This window comes from Eurytemora carolleeae, unplaced genomic scaffold (assembly GCF_000591075.1).
Source record: "Eurytemora carolleeae unplaced genomic scaffold, Eaff_2.0 scaffold39, whole genome shotgun sequence".
Lineage (NCBI taxonomy): Eukaryota > Metazoa > Arthropoda > Copepoda > Calanoida > Temoridae > Eurytemora > Eurytemora carolleeae.
This window is the reverse complement of record NW_019396056.1, coordinates 177,771-195,851: the sequence shown is the minus strand read 5'-3', so window position 1 is coordinate 195,851 and position 18,081 is coordinate 177,771. Positions and strand designations below refer to the sequence as shown.

General features: G+C 31.5%; 1 protein-coding gene across 1 annotated transcript in view; it reads left to right on the top strand.

Annotated features, from left to right (window-relative positions):
• The window catches only part of LOC111707148 (potassium voltage-gated channel protein Shaker), a 44,381-nt gene extending 29,887 nt beyond the window's left edge, over positions 1-14,494 (top strand). The window contains exons 19-21 of the mRNA XM_023480181.1: positions 7,250-7,350; positions 10,107-10,173; positions 12,223-14,494. Coding sequence (XP_023335949.1) covers positions 7,250-7,350; positions 10,107-10,166 — 161 coding nt within the window. The 3' untranslated portion in view covers positions 10,167-10,173; positions 12,223-14,494. The remainder of the gene's footprint in view (positions 1-7,249; positions 7,351-10,106; positions 10,174-12,222) is intronic.
• The last annotated feature ends 3,587 nt before the right edge of the window (positions 14,495-18,081 follow it).

Here is an 18,081-nt window from a genome sequence, read left to right as displayed (position 1 = left end):
GGAACCGGAAAGGTTGACCCGGCTCGGAAATTCATATGCACTACGGCTGCCCGTGTAATATCTTACAACAGTATTGACCAGTGTTTCTTTAGTTAAACTGCATGTTTTTACTGAAAAAAAAATCTTTTTAATCTAGGTACTAGGTTTCATGCAGTATATTGGTTCACTTCAGTATCTAGGTTTCATTCAGTAACTAGGTTTTATTTAATGTCTAGGTTTCATTCAGTGTCTAGGTTTTATTCAGTATCAATGTTTTATTTAGTGTCTACTGTGTAGGTTCATTTAGTTTCTATATTTTATTTAATATCTGAGTTTCATAGAGTGTCTATATTTTATTTAATATCTGAGTTTCATTGAGTGTCTAGGTTTCATTGAGTGTCTATATTTTATTTAATATCTGAGTTTCATTGAGTTTCTATATTTTATTTAATATATGAGTTTCATTGAGTGTCTATATTTTATTTAGTATCTGAGTTTCATTCAGTGTCTATATTTTATTTAATATCTGAGTTTCATTGAGTTTCTATATTTTATTTAGTATCTGAGTTTCATTCAGTGGCCAGGTTTCATTGAGTTTCATTTAGTGTCTAGGTTTCATTGAGTGTCTATGTTTTGTTTAATATATGGATTTCATTCAGTAGCCAGGTTTCATTCAGTGTCTAGGTTTCATTTATTTTCTGGGTTTGATTGAGTGTCTAGGTTTCATTCAGTGTCTAGGTTTCATTTATTTTCTGGTTTTGATTGAGTGTCTAGGTTTCATTTATTTTCTGGGTTTGATTGAGTGTCTAGGTTTGATTGAGTGTCTAGGTTTCATTTATTTTCTGGGTTTGATTGAGTGTCTAGGTTTGATTGAGTGTCTAGGTTTAATTTATTTTCTGGGTTTGATTGAGTGTCTAGGTTTCATTTATTTCCTGGATTTGATTGAGTGTCTAGGTTTCATTTAACATATGTCTTTAAGTTTCTGGGAGTTTGTTTTTGTATCTAGGTTTCCCTTAGAAACAATTGAAAACAACAAACAACGTTTTTTAAAAGCTGGTGTATTTTCAAATAAATAGTTTTAGAAAAATAAAACAGGAGAATTTTCAGTTTCTGAGGTTTAGTTCATCATCTGATTAAAGATGTCCTTGTGTTTCACCTCAAATACTGTGAACTCTCTCTTAGAACTGCATTGTTGCTGGCAAATACAAATATATAGAACGCGATACCTTAGATTTTAATTAGAAAATTCCTGCAAAATCTTTCTTTGTTTCGCTTTAGATTTTAGTTCCTACAACTAAAGCCAAAAACTATTAATCCAACAGAAAAATAACAAAAACACAGTGAACTCTTTATTTTGTATAATCCTATAGGACGTGGAATCGTACATTTTAATATTGGTTACGTAATAACTCAGTAAAATTTGCGACTCTTCTCTTTAAGGAATTATAGTTAGTTACAGTGCATGCATGTTAAGTTGTTTTGCATGAAAGCAAAATAATTAATTATAAATTTACATTTTATACCAACAAGCTAAAAACATTTTTTCATTTTTGACAAATTAATGCATTCAAATTCAAATTTGTTGCTTTCATTTATATTTTGTTTAAAGTAATATTCATAGATAGATAAATAAACACAGATAGCTTATGTACGCAAAATCACCAAGAATTGTACAGTCCGCGAACTCATACTTCTAGGGGTCAAAGTGTACTTTAATGATAAGCGGAGTGGTTTGGTGTTTTAATGGATTTCATAGAATAGAGTGTAAAATAACTCCGGGAATGGAACTATTTTAACAAAAATATTTCACTGAGCAATATATCATATTGACGAGAACTGAAGAAGGACATGAGAAGGACTAAACTAACTTAAATTTCTCTCTACAGAACTCATGTACTCGTACTCAATAACATCTTTCAAGATGAAAAATGTCGTCTTATGCGCAATCTATCTTTATCTATGGTAATATTCCTCTTAGATATAAATAGAAAAGAGTTTACTATTGGAGTTTCCTTAGCTACATTATTTACACACGTTTTGTAAACATACATTTATACATTCAATACACTTACTAGAAACAAATTATATATTTATTTTTTGCGCTACAAATTCTTTATTTAATTTATTGCTTTTTTGCCTCCGGAAAATCTCTATGTCTATTTATCTTGGATAAGTACTTACTTTGGCCTCTATATCTTGGGTATAAATCTCTGTGGTCTCTATATCTTGGGTATAAATCTCTATGGTCTCTATATCTTGGGTATAAATCTCTATGGTCTCTATATCTTGGGTATAAATCTCTATGGTCTCTATATCTTGAGTATAAATCTCTATGGTCTCTATATCCTGAGTATAAATCTCTATGGTCTCTACATCTTGAGTAATCTGTATATTTTCTATATCCCTTGTGATCTTTATATTTTTTTTTCTCAAAATTAAAATTGTCTCTTATAGTTTCCTCTTATCAATTTCTGTCTTTTACTGTTGTCTTTAGATTATTTCTTTGAGAATTTCTCTGTTTTTTTCTTGGTTTTTCTCTCAATATATTCAGCTGCTGCGAATACAACTTACTTGAAAATTATTTTATCCTGGGAATATAAACCTATTTATTTAAGAATAAAAACTCCGGTTTTTCTTATAATTAAGTTTTAAAGGTTAGATTCCTTTTTAAGAAAAGGAATTAACACTCATCTACAAGACTCATTAACACACATTTTTTGTTTATTTTTATTGATAAATAAGAGGACACAAGTTTTAACCATATTATGTTCCAAACCTAACACTCAGTGTGTCAGGACTGAGATCAATCACGGTTTGGAACTTTCTTCCCCTGAATACCTTTAAGAACTAAAGAATAAAGAATAACAGTTTATAGAATTTAATTCAACAATTTCTGAATAATAAATAAAGAATAAACTGAATATTTTGAGGTTAAATTTTATACTGCTAACAATTAAAGGTGAAAAACTAGTCACCTTAATTTCTCATTACATAAACCTTTGATAAAATAAAGACTTCAATTTTAATTCAGTTTTTACCCCCTTTCAATTTTCTTAAACACTCCCTTTAACAAAGAAAACAGTTTATAAAGAAGTGATTTTCCCTGGTTGTTTGAATCCAGTGTACTGCAGAGTTGTGTTGTTTATCTCAATGTATCCCAAGGTTGTGTTGTTTATCTCAATGTATCCCAAGGTNATGTAAAACTCTTGTCTACAAGAAATACAAATGTAAAACTCTTGTCCACAAGAAATACAAATGTAAAACTCTTGTCTACAAGAAATACTTAAATGTAAACTCTTGTCCACAAGAAATACAAATGTAAAACTCTTGTCTACAAGAAATACTTAAATGTAAACTCTTGTCCACAAGAAACACAAATGTAAAACTCTTGTCCACAAGAAATACAAATGTAAAACTCTTGTCTACAAGAAATACAAATGTAAAACTCTTGTCCACAAGAAATACAAATGTATAACTCTTGTCTACTACCAATACATATATACAATGATATAACTATTGTCTACGATTGGAAAGGTATAACTCTTGTCTATAAAACTCTTTTGTCAAGTAAAGATTCTACACAATTGTTCACAATTCTTTTTCCTTACAAAGTAATGTTAACTGGTATCCATCAATAATAGCTATCAGAGCCGAAATTTAACAGAGTACAGTTTGAGTTTCTTTTCTGGGCTTCTATACTAATATGATTTAAAATTAGAAAAATAAATATATGGTAACTTTATGAAATATTAATATTTTTTAGTAAACATACCTACAAAATTGGCTCGCCCCATATTTGTATTTTTTATCTTCATCCAAATATCTCTGAGAACACAAAGGAATTGAGTCTTTACCACAAAATCAAATTTTCCAACTCCAATACACTTAAAACTTGATGGTGTAAACCTTTTATATTTCAAACGTAGATTATTTGATCTTACAGAATTCAGATTTTTTGAAATATCATAAGGTCCATCACATTTGGTTGCAATTATATAGGGATTAGAAATTCAGAGTTTATGGCAAAAACTCAAGGAACTTACATAAAAGGTTAATTGCTAAAAGAGAGAAAAAAAGACTGAAATCTTGTATAGAACTTAATCATTAAAAACGTAAATAAACTGTACCCTCAAAGCATATATATATATATATAAGATTCATTATGTTCACATTAAAAGTGCAATTCCAGCTCTCCCAACTACATTCTGTAATAAATGTAACAAATGGAAGAATTTCTAAAAGTTATTACTCGCTCTTCTTTATTTTATTACCATTAATATTTATATAAACTTTGTATATCGCAGCTTTAACACAGATATTTTTCTTAATCTTCTAATTCCAAACATTTATCACTAAATATATGTATACTATAGGCTTTCAGGGCGCTTTGAGCCCAACTTATATTTTAATTGTGAACATTTTTATCTTTATTTACATTGTAAAACAACCAAAAAAAAATAAAAAAGGTCGCAGATTAAAAAAAAATTCGTGGATTTTCAAAATTTAAAGAAAATCGAATTTTGTTGGAGGCTAATTTTTGAAATTTTGATCTTTCTAATAAACCTTCCCTGGGGTCAGGTTAATGTAATTTGGGCCAGATCGTTTTGACGCTTTTTGGATAAAAACAAAGGAAATATGTAGATATACAGGGCCGGGCGCCTTGAAAAACAGCAACTAATTCCAGAGCCTTGATTTTTTTTTTTTTTACATTAAACATTAATTTTTATTCTGTCCAGGGGGGAGGTCAGTATTGAACATATAAATACCCCTGTCCGAGGGGGGGGGGGGGGAGATCAGTATTGAACATATAAATACCCCTGTCCGAGGGGGGGGGGATATGGCAGTCAGGCGGTTTATATTGTAGACATTGGTGCTGTGGTAATACTTGAATAATTTATTAATAGATATTTGATTGACTTGTTTCTGCCAAGGTTACATATGGGTGCATAGGTGCATATGGGTGCATATGGGTGCATATGGATTTAATTTAGGCAAAAAGTTTGTTAAACAACTAACAAGTCAGATTTAAGGAAAACTCATTTTTTGTTCTACAGTTATAAGGAGGAAAACAGATCTTTTTTGGGAATCTAGGTTTGGACATTTTCCCCCCCCCTGTACATACACCTTTTATATTTACACCTTTATATAATATTCAGCCATGTATGGAGTAAAGCAAGGGGAATAAATTACAGGGAAACTGGAAAATATCTACAAAGTATTTTCTATTTATAGAAATTGTCGACACTTGTGAAAATATTAATAAAGAAATAATATAAATGTATAACTCTTGTCTATAAATATAAATGAATTAACTCTTTTCCATAACTAAACATGTATGACTCTGGTCTACTAAAACAGTATGAATATATAACAGAAATACAATACAAAAATATATGACTCTTGTCTACAAGAAATACAAATGTAAAACTCTTGTCTACAAGAAATACAAATGTATAGTATTATGTATTGTGAATCTTGTGCGGTCAACTTCGCTACACAGTAGTAATCGTCTTCGTGTTTTCTTAAATTTGTTACAAAGGTGTGTTCATCTGGCTTCTTAAAGCCCCTGAAATGTGCTCTAGAAATCGTAAGGAATTTCATGGGAACGTTTTATCAATAAACTCTGATTTTCTAATCTGTGCAATCCAATGTCGTAGAGTTTTGATATTTTAAACTTTATAGTCTGTATCAGGTTACAAAAATATAGAGATGATAAAATTTGAGTTTGTGGCAAAAACTCAATTCCCTTTTTAGAATTTCTTAACAACTGAACTAAGAAAATTTCTTTGGCAAATAAGCTCTCAATGGCTGAAAGATAAAAAAATTATCTATTGATTTTTCGAATATAATTTTGTAACATATGCACCAGGATGAGCCCGCACGGGGTCAGGGGGGGGGGGTAATGGATATTCCTCTTTAAATGCATTTGTCTTGTATTTCATGGTGAGAATGGACAAAATGAATATATTCTGATAATCTTTGCATGTTCATATGTTCAATTGCAGCTTGCATTGATTTACAATGATTTCAATTTACAATTACTTTTCCCGTTCATAGATTTATCCTTGAATGGATCCTGTAAACCTGCGATATTTTTAGAATTTCGTCTTTGTTAACGTAAACTATTTCGGAACAAACATATACTTTACAGCTTTTTTACACATAATTACAACGGATTCAGGATAATCTAGATATACAAATAGATTTCAACAACCATTATTAAAAGATGCATGGGCGTCGGCACACCGCAAAGGTTTTAGTTTGTTCTCTGATTCGGGTTTAAAATACCCATTTTAAGAGTTTTCAAGGAAATTACCAGTTTCCGTCTGATTTCAGAACTTCAACACAACATTACCATGACTTTTCTAAAAAAATTATTCAAGCGGCCGAGCCTTATTTGACTTGAATGAGAGGTTTATTGTGTAAACTCAATATTGCTGACCCCCCCTGTGGCCCTTTAACCTAAAAAATGTGTGTTTAAAAACACGAGTTTGTTTCAGACGTTAATTTTGTGTCAAATTCAATGGTTTCGTCCTTATCTCTCCTTTCTATTTACAATATTAATATTACAAAAAAAATCTAACAAAGTTTCCAATTCCCTAATTGGACGCTTCCTTAATAAAAGATAATAGGGGACTTACAAGTTTTATACCAAAATAAGTCAAAAAGAGTAAAAAAATGTAATGATAAAATTACAGTTTTTCTGCCGTACGAAACCAAATAAAGTTTTAGAAAAAAAATATTGTTTATATTTTCTATAAATCACTTATAGTTGAACCATACTTCCCATGTTTTCCAGGGATCCCCAGGGATCTGATATAAATAATAAACCACTCCTAAAAGCACTCTTATTCTTCACTATTAACACTTTTATTTTTTCTTCTCGAGCCTCTTATTCTCTCTAACTTTATACTTCACCCATACATATTAATAAGCTGAAGAAAAACAAAACAAATTAGAAATTATCTAGCGACACATAATCTATTGCATGCTTTTCAAATAAGAATTCTGTTTGAACATACTTTAATTTACTTTATTTAATAGATGTTTCCCATTTTCATCTAAATCAGGTAATATTTATCTAGTTTTTAGACTCAATCAGAATATAGGAAAACAAGGTATTATTTTTATCATTATTATTATTATTATTATCATTATTATTATTATTATTATTATTATTATTATTATTATTATCATTATTATTATTATTATTATTTTTATTTTATCATTATCATTATTTTTTAAATTATTTGAATTATTACTATTAAAGGGGAAAGTTTACGGAAGCCTCCGTTAGGTGACAGTTCCTCCGATATAATGAATATGGAGGAGGGTAGTATACTCTTTAAGGATTGTGTAGATATATCTAAGGTGAATTCAACAAAATATTTTATATTTGTCTTTTTTTGTGCCCATTCAGCTGTCAGTCTCCTTCTAATTTTTTTGTGATATCTCCCAGTCCCTTTTAGTCCCTCCTAGTTCCTCCTGGTCCATTCTAGCTCCTCCTAGTTCATTCTAGTTCTATCCAGCCCCTCCTGGTTTGTTCTAGTCCCTTCTTAGCCCTCCCAGTTCATTCCAGTTCCTCGTAGCCCATCCTAGTTCCTGCTATCCCCTCCTAGTCCCTTCAAGTTAATTCTAGTTCCTCCTAGTTCATTCTAGTTCTTCCTGGTTCATGCTGGTTCCTCATGGTTCATTCTAGTTCTTCCTAGTTCATTCTAGTTCCTGCTATCCCTTCCTAGCTCATTCTAGTTCCTCCTAGTTCATTCTAGTTCCTCCTAGTTCATTCTAGTTCCTCCTAGTTCATTCTAGTTCCTCCTAGTTCATTCTAGTTCCTCCTAGTTCATTCTAGTTCCTCCTAGTTCATTCTAGTTCCTCCTAGTTCATTCTAGTTCCTCCTAGTTCATTCTAGTTCCTCCTAGTTCATTCTAGTTCCTCCTAGTTCATTCTAGTTCCTCCTAGTTCATTCTAGTTCCTCCTAGTTCATTCTAGTTCCTCCTAGTTCATTCTAGTTCCTCCTAGTTCATTCTAGTTCCTCCTAGTTCATTCTAGTTCCTCCTAGTTCATTCTAGTTCCTCCTAGTTCATTCTAGTTCCTCCTAGTTCATTCTAGTTCCTCCTAGTTCATTCTAGTTCCTCCTAGTTCATTCTAGTTCCTCCTAGTTCATTCTAGTTCCTCCTAGTTCATTCTAGTTCCTCCTAGTTCATTCTAGTTCCTCCTAGTTCATTCTAGTTCCTCCTAGTTCATTCTAGTTCCTCCTGGTTCATTCTAGTTCCTCCTAGTTCATTCTAGTTCCTCCTAGCCCCTTTCAGTTTATTCTAATTCCTCCTAGTTCATTATAGTTCCTCGTAGCCGCTCCTAGTTCCTGCTATCTCCTCCTAGCTCCTCCCAGTTCATTCTAGTTCCTTCTGGTTCATTCAAGTTCCTCCTAGCCCCGCCTAGTTCATTATAGTACCTCCTAGTTCATTCTAATTCCTCCTAGCCCCTTCTAGTTCATTCCGGTTCCTCCTAGCCCCTTCCAGTTCATTCTAGTTCCTTCTAGTTCATTCTAGTTATTCCTAGCCCCTTCTAGTTCATCCTACTCTCTCCTAGTTCACCCTACTCCCTCCTAGTTCATCCCAGTCCCACCAAGTTCATCCTACTCTCTCTTAGTTCATCCTACTCTTTCCTAGTTCATCCCAGTCCCTCCAAGTTCATCCTAGTTCCTCCTATTTCATCCTACTCCCTCCTAGTTCATCCTACTCTCTTCTAGTTCACCCTACTCCCTCCTAGTTCATCCCAGTCCCTCCAAGTTTATCCTAGTCCCTTCTAGTTCATCCTACTCTCTCCTAGTTCATCATACTCCCTCCTAGTTCATCCCAGTCCCACCAAGTTCATCCTACTCTCTCTTAGTTCAACCTACTTTCTCCTAGTTCATCCCAGTCCCTCCAAGTTCATCCTAGTTCCTCCTATTTCATCCTACTTTCTCCTAGTTTATCTTACTCCCTCCTAGTTCATCCTACTTTCTCCTAGTTCATCCTACTCCCTCAAAGTTAATCCTATTCCCTTCTAGTTCATCCTAGTCCCTTCTAGTTCATCCTAGTCCCTTCTAGCTCATCCTACTCCCTTATAGTTCATCCTAGACCTTCCTAGTTCATCCTACTCCCTTCTAGTTCATCCTACTCCCTTCTAGTTCATCCTACTCCCTCCAAATTCATCTTACTCCCTTCTAGTTCATCCTACTCCCTTCAAGTTCATCCTACTCCCTCCTAGTTCATCCTAGTCCTTTCCAGTAAACAAATTTACAAATGCGGGAATTTCTGTTTCCTTGGTTTAAATCCGCATTCGTCGACAGTATTCTTCTTAATTAACTTCTTCAGATTTTCTGATTTACAAGAGAACTCCTTGATACCTGATATTCTTGAGAAAATAAAACCTACAAAGATAATACATTTGTTGTGGGAGGGGGGGGGGGGCAAGTACTTTCACAAAACTTAATCAGCACCCCCCCCCCCTTACCCCAAATATATAAGTTACTATGACAGTAATCTGAAAACCATCTAGATTGACAACATTTTGAATAACCTTGCAAATACAATTCAATTCTAAAAATTAGATTTCCTAAAACTCCCTTATTTTTTTGAAAATCAAGATGAAAACAGGAAAAACTAATACATGCATCTATACAAAGGAATATATATAATATATATTTTCTTGTGAAATCTATGTATATTTTGAGTATAGATAAAAACATATATAAAAAATTGTGTTTCTTTCATGTTTAGTGCTTTTTTATTAGATTTCATATAAATCATTTATAAGCCTCAACTTAAAAAAATATTCCTATTTTTATCATTATTTTTATGAAAACCATGATTTATTTATGAAATATTGAAATCATAAACAAAGAATCAAAAGCTTATTATTTCACGAACGCGCCTTTCTTATAACAATTTTACTGTTTTGAGATTTTAGTTAAAATTTTCTTTACTCAATTCAATCCAATCTCTTTGTGTATATTCTTACAATCAATCGGTTATTATGTACATGGGACCTGGGTAATATTATGTACAATGGGACCTGGGTACTATTATGTACATGGGACCTGGGTACTATTTTTATTCCGATTTCTCATAAACCTTTTCATTCAGGGAAACTGCGTCTCCAAGCACAACAACATCAATTCTGTTAGTATTGAAACAGATGTGTGACAGAACGGTGAGCTTATTTCTCTTATCCACAACAACAACAGCAAGTCTAAAACAACAACAACAACAAAATAGTATTTAAAATCCACAACTAATATTAAACCCTTGAGGTTTCACTGAAAAGGGCGATAAAGGATTTCTTCAAGATATTTCTAATTTTTGGGGGGAAATATTTTTTTAGACCAAGGACTTAAATCTGGTCCTAGGACTCAGAGTTGCCAACTCCAAAATTTTGCTCAGAACCATATATTTGACTGCAGTGTAGTGAACCAGTTGGGAACTAAACTCCAACATGCAAAACCACTTCTAAACCAATGAAATTAAAAAAAAAACACTTATTTTCAAGTATGAAAAGAAAAACTTTGTCACCAAAGCTAGAGGGCTGTTCATCTCTGAAACTTTATCAGTCAGTATTAGATTTAGAAATAAATGCCTCCCCTTCTTAAATAAGGTTGCTTCCAAATGATTTTTTTAAATGGTCTTACTAAAATGGGGAAAATAAATAATTAAAGGATGGAATTTTTTACCTAGCGCTGAGCGCTGAACTTTCCTAGCCTTATTTTTTTAATCTAAAGCTATTAACCTGTGACATTTAAACTTTAATTATTTGATCTAGCAGAGTTTGTTGTTCAATAATTCAAAGGTCTACGAAATCAAGTTGAAAAGTTAAAACAAAATATTTATTTCTTATAGTGTGCTTTAAACATTTTCAGACATATTTGTTTCTTATAGTGTGCTTTAAACATTTTCAGACATATTTATTTATTAAAATGTGCTTTAAACATTTTCAGATATATTTGTTTCTTAAAATGTGCTTTAAACATTTTCAGATTTATATATTTCTTATAGTGTGCTTTAAACATTTTCAGACATATTTATTTCTTATAGTGTGCTTTAAACATTTTCAGATTTATTCATTTCTTAACATGGGCTTAAAACATTTTCAGGCATATTTATTTCTTATAGCGTGCTTTAAACATTTTCAGATTTATTCATTTCTTAACATGGGCTTAAAACATTTTCAGACATATTTATTTCTTATAGTGTGCTTTAAACATTTTCAGATTTATATATTTCTTATAGTGTGCTTTAAACATTTTCGGACATATTTATTTCTTATAGTGTGCTTAAAACATTTTCAGGCATATTTATTTCTTATAGTGTGCTTAAAACATTTTCACACATATTTATTTCTTATAGTGTGCTTTAAACATTTTCTGACATATTTATTTTTTAATATGTGCTTTAAACATTTTCAGCGTATTAATTTCTTAAAATCTTTAAACAATTTCAGACATATTTATTTTTTAATATGTGCTTTAAACATTTTCAGCGTTTTAATTTCTTAACATCTTTAAACATTTTCAGACATATTTATTTCTTAACATGGGCTTTAAACATTTTCTGACATGTTTATTTCTTAACATGGGCTTTAATGATTTTCGGACATATTTATTTTTTAAAATGGGCTTTAAAAAGTTTCAGATTTTTTTAGTTTTAACAATTGTTTAATATAAAGAAAGAAAAAACGACTAGGTTTTCTGGTTAATACCGTTGAGCTAGAATTATCTGAAGGCAGAATTTCATTATCAGTTTATATTCATTATTCATAATTGATAAATGAACTTACCTGAGACCTGCTGTAGAAATATTAATATATCTCGTCTAATACACTTTGAAATAAAAAGCATAACACAACGTTTTTACGCCCAACATGAAAAATATTAGTTTTTGGTCAGAACTTTATTTATTGTTTGGAACGGCTAAACTTCTGCCCAATTGGGGCAAAACAAACTTATGTTAATTTTTTTTTTACTTAATGTAGATCTTAAAGAAAATTCGGCTTAAATTTTGATTTAGATGGTTTTTTAAAACTCCTTTACCCTTAATTTATCGGGGTTGTGTGGGTGATGAGGGGGGGGGGTTGCATATTATTTTGTTTTATTTCCCTTAAAAACTTCAGAATTTAATTTTGGTATCAAAACATTTCCCAGAAATATAAAAATATTGCGCTAACAATACATCAAGATTTTAAAATAAAATTAAACGTTTTTTTCAGGCATTACAGCTGGGAACCACCTGCCTCAAATATATTCATAGACTTGTGCCAACCTATCATTCAATCAATTAACCACGATGATGCAATGAACCTTAACTATGTAATCTCCTCAACCTCAAACCTGCAGCAGGTGTAAACTCAGCCATTATAGACCACCCCAAAATTGTCCAATTAAAACTTTAAAATGCCCAAAAAGAAGTTCAAATATTCTATGGGTTCCTACACCCCTCTTCTCTTCCTCCTGGTGAGACGGATGAAGAACATTGAGGTGAAACCCAGTAATCTGATGGTGCAGTTGGTGCAGAATGCACTCCGCTCAAAATTAAAAGAAGATTCAATATGTGAATTTTCAAGTGCAGTGGGATCAGTTTTCCAAACTACTGAATCCTGGTAGACTTTTTACCTCTAGAGAATACTTTAAAGTTTACAGGAAAATAATAATGAAACTTATTTAAAACCATTTTTCTGTAAAAGTGATGTTTTCAAAAGAAATGGTTTTATAACGTGCAATCATCAACTGATGCACTTAATTTAAAAAAAACTTGATTCTCATGTTCGCAGTGCAGAGGTAAAATAATGATAATTAGCTCAATACTGACCTCGAAAAGGCGGACGAAAAAAGACCATCTGTTAAATGGATGATTGAAGAATTGTGAAAATTTAAACCGTATAAGGAAACCACACACCGATCTTATCCAGTCCCAGAGACGTTGTTGATAGTAAATACTGTGATGTTTGAGAGGGGGCAATTGATATGTACTGTACTGCACATATCTTTTATGTACAGATAGTGTTGTACAGTTGTACAGTGTACACACAAATGAAAAAAGCTATTTTATATTTTCCATTTGTTCATTATCTGAGTCTACAACAAATACAAATATTTTCTATTCCCCCAACCTGGAAGTACTTAGTGACCAAAAAAAATCACTGATTAGGGTTTTTAAGCTCCGATCTAGATTTAAATTTTGGAAAGGGGTCATTTGAATAATTTTCTGCTGTCTGATGCTTCCATTTGTTGAAACTATGTAAAATATTAAAGCCCTCTCTCTCTATTTCTACAGATATTACTTAAACAAGATCCTGTGAGTGGGAATATATGGACTGTCCTCTATTTGTGAATATTGGCTGTCCTCTATTTGTGAATATTGACTGTCCTCTATTTGTGAATACGACCCTTGTAAATATAATCGTCGAAACAAACTTGTGATAAATCAAGGACGCCTTTTCTTCCTTTTTTTATTTGGACAAAACCACAGCCTTTTCCCTCTATTGTCACACCTGTTAATTAATGCATTAGCACAATATGTTTTTTAGCTTTTGATACTATTCACCTAGTTTTGGTTTAATCTTTTCTTATTCAGCTAATTCCTCATTTCAAAAGTCATTTTCCTGTCCAGGAAACATAAACAAAAAAACATTAAATTATTTTCAGATTTTCCTATCTCAGCTCTTCAAGATTTTATTACAAATCAAGCAGTTCCAAAGATAGAGTCTTCAATGGTTGCAATTTTCTCATAAGAATTTTTAAACCAAGAACCAATCTTATATTTTTATTAGTTTTAACACAGAAAAATTTATATTATTTTTATGATCATTAAATTATAGAGAATCTTATGAACTGGAGGGAAGGACTTTTTTCTAAAGTGCAATTTTTTGGATTATGTTTTTAAAATTTTTTTTTTTGATTGATCGTCAAGGAATATACTTTTGAGATCTTTTGTTTATCTTTGACCGAAGATAGTTAAAATACATTTTTGGTTTTCTTTATCCCTCGATCTTTAACTTTTTGCTTTGCTGATCAAATTAAAGATAATCCTTTAAAGGCTTGCCCACACCTCACTGAGCTTTCATGCTAATTTTTCTTACTATTTTGTTCTGCTTTTAAGAGAAATTAAATTGCTTAAAGGAAAATCACGAATTTTACAAATTTGCTAATATTGCTATTTTCCAACTATTTGATCTAAAAAGCATACTATAATCGATTGTACAGGTCTGAACTATGAACCTTGAACTCTCAGTGTTATTGTCCGTCTAGCTCCAACTGTTGATAGTAATCTATGTACTATACTTCCGACTGTATGAACTGTACTGTACCAAACTATATTTGCTCAGCTTGTTAAGACCTCTCTACTCCTGTATATTTGATGTTTAAATGTGTAAAGTATACAGGAGACACCGTGTGTTTAATGTTTATTCAACTTTATTCAATATTTATTGCTAAAACACATACAATCAGTTAATAAACACAAAGTGATAATTCTAAAATATTTAGATTAGGAACCATATTCTTGGTTTTCATCTTTCAATTTATTATTCTCAGCTTCAGCTAAAATTTCTTTCTCTGTTTACTTTTTTCTATCTAGCGCTATATTTGTCCAAGATGTCTCAATTTCTGTGTAAACAAAACCTTTCACACTTTTCTGAAATTGCATTTGCTCCCCAGTAATATAATCCCCAATTCCCCAAATTTAAATTCTTCTCTCTATAAACAAATTCAGTGTGTCTCCTTTAAAGGGAGTGTTCGCGAAAAATGAAAGGGGGTATAGGCTTACGGCGAAAAATAATCACTTTAGATCGCTACAAATCTATATCTGTTGCGTCTATAAGGAGAAAATTGTTAAAAACGACTTATACTGAAGAACGTAGCGTCCATACAAATTCAGAAAGTTGCAACATATGACTCTGATCGTAAAATAATAAATTTGATTTCAAACAAATCATTCAGATATTACAACCTAAAATCATCGATTATTTTTCGATGCCGCATTTGTATATAGTTAATATTTAATATTCATCTTATATACAATGCCCTTAAAACGCAGAAATCGTTGGCCGCCAGATTACACGTGGCAGAAACACCTAACGGAAAAAAATCGTTTTAAGTGCATTGTATAATAAACAAATAACAGATATTATGAAATATTAACTTTATACGAATCCGTCGAAATTCGAAAGATAATCGATTATTTTATGTTGTAAAATCTGAACGATTTGTTTGTAATTAAATTGATTTTTTTACGATATAAGTCTTATATTGCAACTTTCCGAATTTTTATGGACGCTACGTTCTTCAGTATACGTCGTATTCTTCTTATAGACGCAACAGAGAGAAGTAAGATTAGTAGCGATCAAAAGCGATTATTTTTCACCGTAAGCCTGTACCCCCTTTCATTTTTCGCGAACACTCCCTTTAAACATTAGTCTTACAAGTTTGTCCACAAAGGATGACTTCAGAGACGACTGTACAGAATTTGCACTGTCTGTTCCCTTATATTCTCGGTTCCCTGCAACTGTAAACAGTAATTCTCTATTTGCCAAATCATTAAATAAGCTACATATGAGAAGACTATATTTTTTCAACCTTGGGACTTGTGGTTGTTCCTTACTTTAGAATACAACTAGTCTATTTTCAAATTGTGGTCAGCTTTTCAAATTAACACTGCAATCTTTTATCAGCACTTTTTCATTAAATAGACTTCGAAGGTCACAGACGTCTCTGAAATATAATGCACTGTATAATTCTCCTCTATTCACCGAAACCCCCCCCCCCCCCTCGCCTACCAATTGTTCTCAGTGAAGTGTGGGGAAATTAACTAGTAAACTGAGACTCTACTATCAGCAAAATATCCTTTTTAGTTCGGATACACTTGAAGTTAGAATTAGATTGGAAGAACTGGGGAAAACCACGTGAAAGAAACCGGGACCAATGTCAGATTTCCCCCTACCATGGCCACACTAATATATAGATTCCTCCTCCCAATATTTCTAGAAATAAAATATCTAAATTTTTAACACTTCCTGACGCGTAATACGGTGTTGTTGATGTACATATCTGAATTACTCAAGAGACAGACAATCCAACACATTGTACATTGTACGTGTTTACACCGTATGTTGTACACAATTAGTTTTACGTTGAACATCTGTACATAATCATTTATCACCCTTAAAGTACACAATGTACAGAAGACATCTAATTAAATGAGCTATTATAGTAATAAAAATTCTACATGATCTCCTTTATTTTTTAGCATTTTGATGACAAGAGGCGACTTTTCTCAAGTTTTCTTTTTTATCAAATCTAATCATAGGTCGGAACTTCTTAATCCATTCAGGAAATACAAGTTAAGCAGTATAAGTTAACACCTTCAGGAATCTATAATTAGAAACCACTCAATCCCTATTAATGTTTGAATTTTCACTGTGACATGGTCATGCTATCTCATACAAAAGTTGCAGTCTCTGGATTTTAGAAACGTCCTTCTACTACTATTATTATTATTTAAGGACAACCCCACATTCAATGGAAAAGGGACATTCTTCTACTACTATCATTATTATTTAAGGACAACCCTACATTCAATGGAATAGGGACGTCCTTCTACGAGTACGATTACTATTATTATTTAAGGACAACTCCACATTTAAAGAAATAGAGTATTAGAGAAGTCTTTATAAATTTTTCAGAAAACTCTTTAATTTTAATAAAAGTTTGAGAATATACCAGAGGCCTGTACAAAATGAAAAGAATTGAAGAAATACGAAACAAATTTTAAAATGAAACTTTACTATTATTTTATTTGATTTGAGACTTTTAAAACTCATTTAAAAAACAAATCCAAAAAAAATATGTAAAAGAATTATGCTTTTTGCGATTTGAGATTAGAAACTTCATCTCAGTTATTTTGCAAAGTTCATGAACGAGAGATGAGATTGAGGATTATTTATAATAAGAATGAACACTTTCAGCTGAGATTTAAGTGTTAAAAAAGTTGATACAAATATAACTAATATTTTATCGAATTTTGCCGTACAAGAAATTTGTACACTGTGAATTTTAAAAGGTTTTTTATATCAAAAGTTACGTCGATTTTTCTATAAGGAATGGAATTTTATCTTTATCGTCTGCCAAAAATGCTGACAGGGAAAAATCGAAATTAAAAAAATTATTTTTATAATTAAACTAACATGAAAATCCAGCATAGTCTGGCCCCATAAATGATTTGTAAACCAAGCAAAGAATATTCCCTTGGTTCTACCGAGTTCACCCATAAAAATTTGAGTTAAATTGGCAAAGGAGTTCATGAGTTATGATCGGAAATACAAACAGACCGACATCAAAACAAAACTATAACTTTATATGAGTACGTTGATTGTAGTTTCAACGGCTTTGACAAATCAAAGAAACTTTAAAAAAACGTCAAATTTGACCCTTAAAAAGAATTGTTCGCAGATTCTAAATTTTTTTTATGCTTTTTTAATAATTGTTTTTCTTCTAAAGAAATCTAAAACCACTTAAAGCTAGGGTTTATACCAACAGAAACTTGAAAACTATTATCCAACAATATTAACCCTACTTAGCAACTGTACAGTGTACATTGCAGACTGCAGAGGGGGTAGCAGAGAAATTTTGAGATCCGTTTCTGAAGGTTTCTGATCTGGGGAGTTTATAAGGGAATACATAAACAGTCACACTACACTGATGACAATTATATCATTATTCACTCATTCAATCGACAAATCAATTAATCATTATTCACTCATTCAATCGACAAATCAATTAGTCAATATTCAATCATTCAATCGACAAATCAATTAATCATTATTCACTCATTCAATCGACAAATCAATAATTAATCATTATTCACTCATTCAATCGAAAAATAAAATAATCATTATTCACTCATTCAATCGACAATTCAATTAATCATTATTTACTCATTCAATTGACAAATCAATTAATCATTATTCACTTATTCAATCGACAAATCAATTAATCATTATTCACGCATTCAATTGACAAATCAATTAATCATTATTCACTCATTCAATCGACAAATTAATTAATCATTATTC